Raw genomic sequence first — 12,215 nt, forward strand, 5'->3', positions numbered from 1 at the left:
GCTCTTTTAGTAATACAACCTCTGGGATACCAAATTGCATCACTGTCCCAATCAAATTAATGATATCCTGACTTTCCCATGGTTGGACCAGGTATTTAGCCATGCAGTAACCTTCCTTTTATTTAATTCTGAGGAATGTTAGTTCAGCTTGGCTTCTGTTAGTTGGACCAATATCAAGATCAAGACCAAGTAAAACATCCCAGCCTAAAGGACAAAGACAGATCCTCAGTCTGTATAAACAGATGAGGGAGGGAAGGAGGAGGGGGAAGCCAATGTCCTAAGCACAAAGCAGGAAATCATTGAAGGAAAAAAAGAACCATTAAAGATTCTGCTTCCTAAGAGAATAAAAAGTAACCTGAACATCACATCTTGGGGGTCTGTGTTGCTAGTAGAATAAGGAAACTCTCTAGGATACCTGTGTCTCTGCTACTCTGGAAACATCTGCAAGGGCAAATGGAATGTTAACTACCTCCAGCCCCACCCCAGGAGGCAAGCAGCACAATCAGGTTCTGAGCCGAGGCACAGAGAAGAGCTACAGGCTCTGTCCCAGAGAAGGTCCCTGGAGAGGCTATTTGGATCTCACTGCATGTACAAAGCAGGAAGGGAATGTTACTGTAGAATGGAGCTTGCATGCCACACTGCCAGCAGCAACTAGCCAGAGCAAGAAGGCTCCTTAACTCAACCTCATTTCATAATTATCAAAAACATCACAGCTGATTAGCAGCAAATGATCTCAGTCAAGTGTGGAATCTCTGTCTTTTGACCCCAGATTGGCAAAAGCTTCCCAGCTCTTTACCTGAGTACAGCATGTCCTCTTTCATGTCATCCTAAAGCCTTTTAATCATCCTCCAGGTTTGCTTCAGTTCCTGCAGGACTGCTTGAAACATTACTCACCAAGATTCATTTGTGTGTACTGTTGTTTTTAAAGGAGTCTACTTGAATTTCACATAAGACAGTCATTTTTTTCAAACGTCATAATTTAGCACGTCCACTGCTCAATTCATCTACTTTCCTCAGTTTTCTAAAGCGCTCCCTATATCATCTCTTGAAATTCACAAACTGGGTTTATCTCTATGTACAAATTCCAGTAAGTAAGTGGGGAGGGTTAATTCAAGGGAAACAAGTAAGACAAAAATCCCCATTTCACACACATCCATCCAAACTCAAAATTTGGAGGGAAATTTCTTTTACCTTTGATGTAAATTATACTAACAACGCTTCAGACCCTGAAAAGAAAGACCCAAGAACAACTGTCAAAGACTGCACAGGGGAAACTTCATTGATAGTGAGATCATTCCTTTTCCAAATCAATGTTCAAAATTGCCATATGCCACTAAACCAACAGGCTTTAGAGGGTTAAGACGTCCCACTGTTTAGATTTGCATATTTGCTTTCCCCTACTTATCCAAATGGCAATTCCTTGATCCTCTGAAATTTTAACACTACGTTCAAATCAGTTAGCTTAAACGTACTTCAAAATAGTATTCAAGTGGCTAATTCCCCCTGGAGTCATACCAGCTATACATGAATATGATCAAAATCAACCTCTTCATCAGCAACTGGGGTCTTTGGTTTCTAAATGAGAATCAAAGCAATCATGCACTGTGGAGTTTTCTCTTCCCATATATGGGATCATGTGATTTCCCGCATGGATGCTATTGTGAGATTACCTACCAAGAGTGTAAACAGTGGGAACTGCTGTATGCGCAGAGCTGCAGCCCTAAAGCTCAGTGACAAACCTTTGGATCTCTCCTTTGAGCACCCCAATTAAGACTCACAAAATTCACTGTCATAGAAAACTTCTTAACGGCAAAGTATCTGAAAAATAAGTTGGTATTTTTATCCCTCACTCTAGGGTTATATTTGTAAGGTAGGATACTGGTTAAGATCTTGGATTAGGTTTAAAATATATATATATATACTACTCGGGAAGAATTTACCATAATATTGGCTTAATGGCAAAATTAACATTCTCCATCTGTTAAGAAAAAAATAAGATTACTTTGAAAAACATTTTGCTTTTAGAGAAATACACATTTCAAGAATATGTTATAATTGCCTAAGAGCTGGGTAGCTGAGGACAGGGATAAGCAAGACTTCACCGTATATTCTTATGTACTTTCTAAGTTTTGAACCATATGAAAGTGTTACATATTCAAAAATATAAATACAACTTTATAAAGGAAAAAATTAATGACATATTTGCTATTAGGAAATGAAATTAAAATGTCCTAGATAGGGGCTTCCCTGGTGGCGCAGTGGTTAAGAATCCGCCTACCAATGCAGGGGACACGGGTTCCAGCCCTGGTCCGGGAAGATCCCACATGCCCCGGAGGAACTAAGCCCGTGCGTCACAACTGCTGAGCCTGTGCTCTGGAGCCCGCGAGCCGGAACTACTGAGCCCGCATACCACAACTACTGAAGCCCACGCGCCAAGAGCCCGTGCTCCGCAACAAGAGAAGCCTCCGCAATGAGAAGCCCGCGCACCGCAAAGAAGAGGAGCCCGCCCTTGCGCTGCAACTACTGAGCCTGCGCTCTAGAGCCCACGAGCCACAACTACTGCAGCCCGCGCGCCTAGAGCCCATGCTCCACAACAAGAGATGCCACCGCAATGAGAAGCCCGAGCACCGCAACGCAGAGTAGCCCTTGCTCGCCGCAACTAGAGAAAGCCCACGCAGCAACAAAGACCCAACGTAGCCAAAAAAAAAAAAAAAGTCCTAGATAATAAAAGATGGTTAAGAGCCTTGGGACCAAGAAGAAGTTAGTCACCTAGCTAGTTAATATAACACCCTCTCCAGCTCCCAAACCTTTGGTTAATTCAAGTTGATAGTTATCTTATTTTTGTTTAAACATGCGGGGGGGGGGGGTGATAACCTGCCTTCCAAAAAAAAAAAGAGGGTCTTCTCCAACAAGACCTAGACTCTCCACTGCTCAAATCCCATTAACACTAATCAGCACAATGATTAAGCACATTGTGGTTAAGTACTCTAGTTGATTACGACTCCTTCAGAAAAAAAGGTTCCCATAGCGACAGGTAAGGGCTATCATCGAACTCAGCTTTTCAGCACAGGACTTGGTGTCACAGATAGGAGAGTTAAGATTGTTTTAGTATTAATCTGGAGGCTTGCTTTTTGAACTTCACTTGACTTCATCCATTCAAAAGGCACTTATGAGAATCCCTCTGTAAGCCACGGGCAGTACCAAACATTGAAGGGCAGGAGAGCTAGGAGAAAGACCTCAAAGATAAGATATGGTTCCTTCCCCCAAGAATCCCAGTCTGCTGAGGAAAGCAGCCACTGAAAGAAATAATGACATTGTGATGGTAATTCTACCCCTAAATCTATAATCAAGCCTGTCCTCACCACTAGGACTGGTCAGTTTCTAATCTAGTTTCACTTTCCCATCTTCAAGCTGCAGCACAGCTGGGTTTCCAGCTGGCTGGGGAAGAAAAGATTCTTTAAATAAACAGCACTTTAAAAATATGCAGTCGCTTTTGCTATACTGAATTTTGTGAACCACCTTGCTCTAATATGTGAATCTGGGTGCCACATTAATTTAAAACTATCCTAAAGAACATAAAGTCCCCCAGGAATACACCTTTTCTAGCTTTAACAACAAAGTACACTATACGTTGGAAAAGAAAGGCAAATCATAAAGTCCCAAAGGAAGAATGATCTTTCTTTAAAAAAAAAAAAAAGATATCTATTGCATCTATTCAATAAGGAAACAATTTTAAAAACATACACATATAGGAAAGCAAATGATAGAGTGTGATTAAACCAAAATATATGCAACCATCATTAAAAATGTAGGACTATTTGCAGAACAGGATGCTTTTATAGCATTGTACAGAGTTGCTAATCCCTGAGAGTCCTTTTCAAATCTTTTTCCTGTTTTTTCCTCAGAAGGCACAGAAAACACCTCCATGTATGTAATCTTCTGAAAAATGCAAAGACTTTACTCCACTCTTTACCACCAGAGGTAGTAATTTGGGATTAATGATACACATTAGATCTATAAAAATGCCCCTCTGGCAGATATTGCTATTCCAGAAGGACTTAACAGGCTACAAGTCAACATTTCATAGTTGTGGTAAAATTAGCCATTTATGAAGACCTTTATCTCTCTGTATGGTACCTTATCCCAAAGTCCTGGCCCACCAAAACAGCTTTCTGGACAATCTCCCGAGGAACCATAGCTCTCAGAACCCAGACAGGCTCAGAGCTGAAAATGGCTAAATAAAGTAACAATTTAACCACAGTTGCTCAATATAACGGCCATGATGACAGTTTCCAGGTGCCAGTTTCCCTATTTTGCAATGGGCAGATCTGCTCCAAGGAGAAAATGTTCCCAATGACCCTGTGGCCCAGAGGGCTTTTTTTAAGAGATAGAAAACGGAAAATGAATTTGTTAGTTATTTCCTGCTGAGCACAAGGAAGGTGTTGTGGTTAGTTAGGAAGATTTGTTTCCTTATTTAATATACCATCACTAGTGCATGTTTTCTTCAACCACATTGTAGAAAATAAGAAGATGCAGTTTATGCTCTTCTGTCATATTATCACCAGTTCCACAAGTTTCCTCTCACAAAAATGTCCTCTAATTTCTAATCCCCTTAGATAAAGCCCCCAAACTGACCTGAATCTATATACTATCAGTTCAAAGCAAAAATTTTTGCACTCTAAAATGTTTACTCCCATACACTTCCCTGCCCCTTGATAATTTGTGATGTATGAGGGCCTTCTCCTTAGCGGTGATTGCAGTCCTAAATTTATCTTTTTGAGAACTATATTGCACATGCTATGTTCATAATATGAGATGACCACAACCTAAAAGCAGACTATATTTCTGAACCCCAGATCTTTCATGATCTCCACATTCAACTATTAAGCTATTAAACGCTCACTAAAACAAACAAGGTAGAATTGATGGAGGAAGGAGGAAAGGAGGAGGAAGACAGGGGACGACGACCATTGGGGCTCAGTGGACCAGACGAGGGATTATGTGGCACGATGCACATTCAGGAGCAACTCACTGAAAACCAAAACAGAAGCTGTCCTTGGATAAGGTTCAATAAATGTTTTTACTATCTATTTCCCACTGCACAATACAGTTCCACAGCTCCCCAAGGGATCTCAGACAAAATGCTTAACACAATAAAAAATTAGAAATTCTTAACTGGTCTCAATTGGTCATCATCAAACATTTCAGAGCATAAAACCAACATTAAAGAGCAGCCAACAATATTCCTCAGAACAATGTCAGAGAGATAAACTGCTGTTAACACCAAAGTTTCTTTCTTCTTATTAAGACACTGCAAGAGTCTTCTGATTAAAGTGATCACAGTTTAACATAATACCTAGATATACTCCCACCACTAAACTAAAATTCGTCTCCTGAAGGACAAGGGTGGGGAGGGGGCGGGGGACGTGGGGTAGAAGGGAAGCTTCCAAAAGTCAAAGGCATTGATCTAGAAAGATGAGGGCAGCAAAACTTCCTACAAGCTGTTACACATTCTTTGCTACTCAAAGCCTATTTATACTACCCAAAATCAGTTGGTAAATTAGTAAACACACCAACTTCTATGACAGACCAGGACATCTGTCACAATTCAGTGATTACACAGCTCAGAGTCACACTGCAAACACCAAATCCAGCCTTTGGGGATAAAATGAAACCCCAATGTGAATAAGCACAAGACAAGCTAACATCAAACACTCCAGTCTGGGGACAATTTGGTTCGAAATATCTTACTGAGAAGTTAAGTACTGGATTCAGGGACAAGAAAAAAAAAGATCTTAAACTGACATTTCTTTGACTTTTGACATTGGAGACCTCCATTCCCAGCTGCACAGATCTACAGATTTCAGTGTTTTGTTTCTAATCACCTGCATTCCTGTTCAGCACCCAACATCATGAAGATGAGATATGCAGTCAACACATCCTGCTGGTGAGATGTCAGAGCTGAACTTACTGCATTCAGCAGAAGTTACTCTATTTTGCTGTCATCACAATCAACAGACCTAGGAAGATCTCCCAGAAACAGCCAAAAGAGGTGTCTGCTCACTAGTCGTGGAGGTTAAGAGAGGGCTGTGCTACCAGCTTAGCAAAGACAGGCAATCACGATGCAGAAAAAAATCCCTGAGCCACATGGGGGACAGAAAACAGTAGCAGAAAAAGTCCCAACTCTGCTTGTGCCAGCGGCGTGGATGAGCTGAGCCGGGAGCCCAGGAGAGGAAGGAGGGGGCGGGGGCCATGATTCCCTAGGAGAACTTGTAAGCGAAGGCCTTCACAGCCTGGGAATCTGCCCAGCTGCTCCTGCAGACCCTGCCAGCCTGGGCAAGGCAGGCCCGTGGGAGCAGAGCGGACAAGGCCTCCGAGGGTCACTCCTGACTCACTGAGCCTCGGGCCAGCAACACCAGGACCTCTCCGTTTTTCCTGCCGCTACTGGGCTATGATGGCAGCTTTCCAGCCCCACATGCCATACATCAGCCGCAGATCCCTGCTGGCACAGGCCAGCGCGTCCCCCCGCCCCCACCCCTGGCACACTTTGAGCCTGATCCTCCTTCTCCCCAGCCCAACACCCTCACCCGCCATGCCAAACGCCCTGCACAGGGGCGGCCCCACCCCCCAGTGGCCGGCCGGGGCGCTGCCAGGCCTGGGCACCTGCAGCACCTCCCGCCCCACCCCCATTCTCCATCGCTTCGCCCCTCCCCCCTTTCTCTAGCAGAGGGAGGGGGCGACTCACCGCAGTCAGTGCACAGGATCTTGCCCACCTCTTTCTTGAGGTTTTTGCCGTTGGTGTCAAGAGGGGCAAAGGCTGTCTTAAAGACTAAGGGCTGCTCCGTGGGCTCCAGGAAAAAGATGTAGCGCTGGTTCCTTTCGAGCGGCGCACAGGAGCCCACGCTGATCACCTGCTCGCGCTGCAGTCCCCCGCTCCGGAGCGGCCACTTGTCCAGCACCTTCACCAGTGCCACCCGACCCGAGGCGGGCGGCTCACGGGTGCTGTTGGAGCTGGAGCCGCCGGCCGGGGCCAGCCCCTGTACCTTGCCCTCCACCACCACGGGTGCCTTGTACGCCTGGTCCTGCACCGACCTGAGGCTAGGCGAGTAGCAGGCGAGCGACACACCGAAGAGCAGCATAGAGAAGCCGGGGGCCGGGTCGCGCCTCATGCCGCCGGCGGCTGCGGCTCGCGAGCGGGCGGCGGCTCTCCGGGCTGCGGGGCTGCGGGGCTGCGGCTGTTGCGACGGCCGCGGCTCTGGGGGCGCAGCGGGACGAGAGATGCCGCTGTTGCTGTCGCTGCTGCTGCTCCTGCTGCTGCTGCTCTCGCTGCTGCTGCTGTCGCTGTAGCTGCTGCACCGAGCCTTCTCCAGTGGCGGCGGCGGCAGCGCTGAGCAGCAAACCTGCCGCATCTGGCCAGGCCATTTGGGGGGCTCCGCCGCTCCGCCGCCGCCGCCGCCTTGGGAGGGGAAACCAGAGCCCGCTGGAAAACCGGAAACAGCGTAACGTTAGCGCCTTGTAGCCCTCCACCCGCAGCCCGGGGAGGCGGCCCAGGCTAGGGCAGGGGGCAGGCGGCAAGCGGGCCGCGATGCGCAGCGCGGAGGCGCGCAGCGCTCCCACCCTGCGCGCCAGGACCTGGAGGTGGATGCGGAGGATGGGACGTCCGCCCACTTGCTCTCTCGCGCCCCCTCTACCCCCGAACCGAGTGGGGAGCGCGGCTTCTGCAGGGGAAGCTTGGGACTGCACTGCTTTAGTGCCCGGCTTCAGGGCCCGCAGGGACGCGGGAGGAATCGTGCTACCCTTTGCTCTTGGGATTTATGGGCACGACAGTGGGGTAGTGCGTGAGTAGAGGGCGGAGTAGAGATAACAGATTCTGGCACCGTCCTATGAAGGGGGGAGTGGGACACAGGCTGTGCCCTGCCTTTGGACATCGGCTGTAGGAGCCAAGGAGATTGTCACGGCCCGGGTGACTGGCCAACCTCCTGCCTCCTGGGGTTGTATATCCCCTTTCCTGGGAGGACCCTAGAGGCCAGCCCTTAATCGGGCCCACGTGCTTGGCCCTGCCACCGCCAGGTGAGCGCTGGAGATTCGAGTTAAGGTGGGGGAGGATCCCAGCCCCGTCATTTGGGGGAGAATTGGGGCTACATGGAGTCTTGCTTCGGCGTTGAGGACACCTAACCCCGGGTGGTGGTTGAGAGAGGGTCCAGTTCCCAGGTCTCTGGGCTTTCTCCAGCAGCCAGGCGGGACCAGGTTACACGGTACACAACCTCATCTTCTTTTAAAAAAGCCTCTTCCTAAAGGAGGTGGGGGCTTCTTGGGAGCCAACCTGAGAGCCAGAGCCGGTCAGGGCCAGAGCTGCCCCACAGGAAATGGTTTCTTTTTAAAAGTGTGCTGCTTGCAAAGAGGCAGGAGAGTTTGCTCCACTGAAGCCAGCATCTGATTTTAAAAAGTGAGTTAGGGATCCATTCTCCTTCTATCAATAAGGATACAGGGAGTTTTTAAGACCCAGCTTATATCCCTGAAGGATATGGAGCTCAGGAATTCCAGTGAGGTCTTGGAGAATCTTATCCCTGACTGGGGACTGCAGGAAACTGGCCCAAGGATGTCTGACTTTGGCTAGGAATGCTATTCTGGAAAGGAAGGAGGGAGCTAGAGCTTTTCTCCTGGCTAAAAGACCCCCCAAACGTAATATATTCAAAGCCAACAGCATTATTTCTCCCACCCAACTCCAAATTCCATATAATCATTAATGGAACCGTTTTATACTTGGCCACCCAATCCAGCAAGTCCCTCAGTCTCATTTTATTCTCCCTCATCCAACCAACCACCAAGTCCTTTGCCACTTCTTTTTATTAAAAAAATCCCCGATTTATCTAGTTCCTCTCCAACTCTGCGTGAATACCCGAGGTCCAACAAGTGCTCCTCACCTCTCACCTGGACCACCACAAAGCCTTCTCACTAGTCTCCACACCTTTCACCTCATCACCCTCCTCCAGTCCTACCACTGCCAGAGTGATCTTTCTAAAAATAAAATATAAATATGATTTGGCCATGCCACTGCTCTCAGGAGTAAAGTCCAAACTCTTCTGCATGGCTCTTCACGGGCCCCTCTACTTAGCCAACTTCATCCTCTGGGAGCCAAGCCCCTACCCTAGCAGTCCTCAGCACATCATACTGTTTCTTGGTGTGCTTCTGCACATGATGTCTCTTGTGTCCAGGAAGCCTCACCTCCGCCTTGTCCACCTGGAAAACTATTCTATCCCCAAGGCCTAGCTAAGCAGTAAACCTCATCCCTCCCTCCCTACATATGCACCACCATCCTCACCACCATATGCATACAAGATGGAATTAATTCCTTCCTCTTCTGTGTTACCATGTGCCTCATACATATTACTGTTATGGCAAAGACCTATACTGTACTTCAAGCAGCTATTAATGGGTCTACATTAGACCCATCAGACTAAGCACCTTAATGGCAGGGACTATGTCCTATTAGTCTTTAGATACCTAACCAAAGGAACAACCAACACAGTGCCTGGCATAAAATAAGGATCAGCAAATCCTTAGTGAAAGAAGGAGGGTAGGAATTAAAGAATGGAAATCAGCTCTCTTAAAGGCATCAAGCCAATCTTGTTGGCCCCTTCAGTGTCTCCTTTTCCATTTTTATTGATCATAGCTATAAGGAAGATTACTAACTCCACCCTCGCATTTTTCAATGGAAGAAACAATCCCAGGGAGGAAAAGGGAATTACTCAAGATCACACATAGCCAAGATTATACTCAGTCTTCTGTTTCTCAGACCAGGGTAGTGGTGAAGAGCTTGTGCTCTAGAGTCAAGCAGTACTGGGTTTCAAACCAATTTTGTAAGTTACTAATTTTGACTTGACTCTATTTCCCTCTCTAGGGCTTAGCTTTCTCATTTGTATAATAGAGATTATACTAGGGTCTACCTCATAAAATTGTTTTTTGCTCATTGTGTACTTAATTCAATAAACATCTGATGGAATGGCTCCTCTGTGCCCAGCACCGAGGCATGGGACTGGTCACTGGATATACTGCAGTGAACCAAACTGACACTGTCCCCGCTCCCAAAGCTCTTACTCCATTCGGGAGACAACAGTAAACAAATAGGTAAAATAGGACGAATAGGTAACTGTCCTGAAGGAAATAAACAGGATGAAATGATAGGAAATAATGGAAAGGGGAGAGGGTAGGTCTACTTGGATAAAGGAGGGTTTCTCTGAGGAGATAACATTTAAACTGGGATTAGAAGGATTTGAAGGATGTGGATTATGTGAGATAACAAGTGTAAAGTGCTTAGAACAATGCCTGGTGTAGAGTAAGGGCCAAAATTAATGTTGAATGTTATTGATATTTTACTTATACCAGTGGTTCCTAATCTAAGAGCTGAGGCTCTCTATGTGGTATGTAGTTATTGCACACTAGGATTTTCTGTATATTAAAAATACAATGCATTCAGGGAGTTAGGGATCGACATGTACACACTGCCATAATTTAAAATGGATAACCAACAAGGACCTACTGTATAGCACAGGGAACTCTGCTCAATGTTATATGGCAGACTGGATGTGAGGGGGGTTTGAGGGAGAATGGATACGTGTATATGCATGGCTGAATTGCTTTGCTGTGCACTTGAAACTCACAACATGGTTAATCGACCATACTCCAATATAAAGTAAAAAGTTTTTAAAAATGTAAAAAAAAATGCAATGCAATTTTTCAATACTAGATGCCAGTGTGGTAAATAAAAATACATATTCCATTTCTTTTTTTCACATATCCATTTTAAAGTATAACAAGACATTGTTAAGTATGCAGAAGAGTGCAACAAGGTGAAGAAGAGTGGCAAGGTATGCTACCATTTTGTCTTTTTTTGAAGGATAAATACATAAATATTTGTAGATCGTAGTAGATTACCTTTGAAAGGACACAGCAGAAAGGGAAACAATAGTAGGCTCTGGGGAAGGGCACTGGGTGGGGGAGGAATGTGCAAGAAGAATGCTTTTCATGGTGTTCCCTTTTGTACCTTGTGAATTTTTTTATCAAGTTCATATACTACCTATTCCCAACAATGTTTGAGAGAGGATCCTCTAATTTTTTACTGATGCTGATTTTTTTTATCATGTATTTTCTCAATCAGAAGTGACCTAAAGTAGAACTATTATTATATGGGATTCCTTGAAATTTTTTTAACTTTAAAATGAGATTCTGGTGCTAAAAAAGGGGTTGGGAATTATTGCACTATAACTTTATCTTCTTTAGAATGCAAAGATAAGTTCTGAGATTCCAATTGTCCACTAGAATTCGTGCGGCCACAGAGGGTGGAGACTTAGGCAGAGATGTCTAAAAGAAAGAGAGGTCCTTGTCCAGATTTCCCCAAGGTGTGGTGTGTATGAAGATAAGCTTTACAGAATTAACACCAGCCATTTAGTAGAGAAGACAGCCCAATTCTCTTCTGGCTTTTCCTTAGGGATCAAAGTGAATTGGTACACAGTCTCAGAAAATAAAGCTTGATATTCTGAACCTGCTAACTCTTCAGTATAATTCAATAATTGATAGTCAAAATAATAATAGCTACCATATTTAAATGGCCTCTTGTGTGTCAGGAGCTTCATGTTTATATTTCCATGCCTCAACAACTTTGCATTTTACAAACTGAAGAGACGTATAGAGGTTTAGTAACTTGCCCAAGTGGCAGGCAGTGTTGGGATTCCCATTCAGGCTTGCTTTATGCACAACACCGTGTCTCTCTGAGGGAAGGTGTCTTGCAGCCTCACTTTCATTGTCATCTGAGAGGTCTCCAATCTCTCCAAAATACTTCCACCAATGTCAGACTATTTGAAATGTACAACACTGGCAAGCAAATGGTATAAACATCATTTTACAAAAAGATGAGGAAAACTGAGACTCAGAGAATTTGACTTTCGCAAGATCACAGAGCTACTGATAGGACCAAGGTTTCTCATAAACTCAAGCTCACATTTTGGGGGTTTTTTGATTTTCTTTTTTTTTCTGTCTTTTATTTATTTTTATTTTATTGATGTATAATTGATGAAATTGTCATATATTTAAAGTGTACAAGATGATAACTGGATACATGTATACATTGTGAAAGGATTCCTACAATTAACTCATTAACATTATCTACCACCTTCTATACTCTGCCACCCCCCTTTGTTTATGAGAACACTTAAGTT

At 45.1% G+C, this 12,215-nt stretch overlaps 1 protein-coding gene across 5 annotated transcripts in view; it reads right to left on the reverse strand.

Annotated features, from left to right (window-relative positions):
- Positions 1–7,409, reverse strand: part of NRG2 (neuregulin 2) — a 178,180-nt gene extending 170,771 nt beyond the window's left edge. For all 5 annotated transcript variants that reach the window (XM_024123287.2, XM_024123286.2, XM_024123278.2 and 2 more), the window contains exon 1: positions 6,746–7,409. In XM_024123287.2, the coding sequence (XP_023979055.1) occupies positions 6,746–7,409 (664 nt within the window). The remainder of the gene's footprint in view (positions 1–6,745) is intronic.
- Between the last annotated feature and the right edge of the window lie 4,806 nt (positions 7,410–12,215).

Source organism: Physeter macrocephalus, chromosome 8 (genome assembly GCF_002837175.3).
Source record: "Physeter macrocephalus isolate SW-GA chromosome 8, ASM283717v5, whole genome shotgun sequence".
In the NCBI taxonomy this organism is placed as follows: Eukaryota; Metazoa; Chordata; class Mammalia; order Artiodactyla; family Physeteridae; genus Physeter; species Physeter macrocephalus.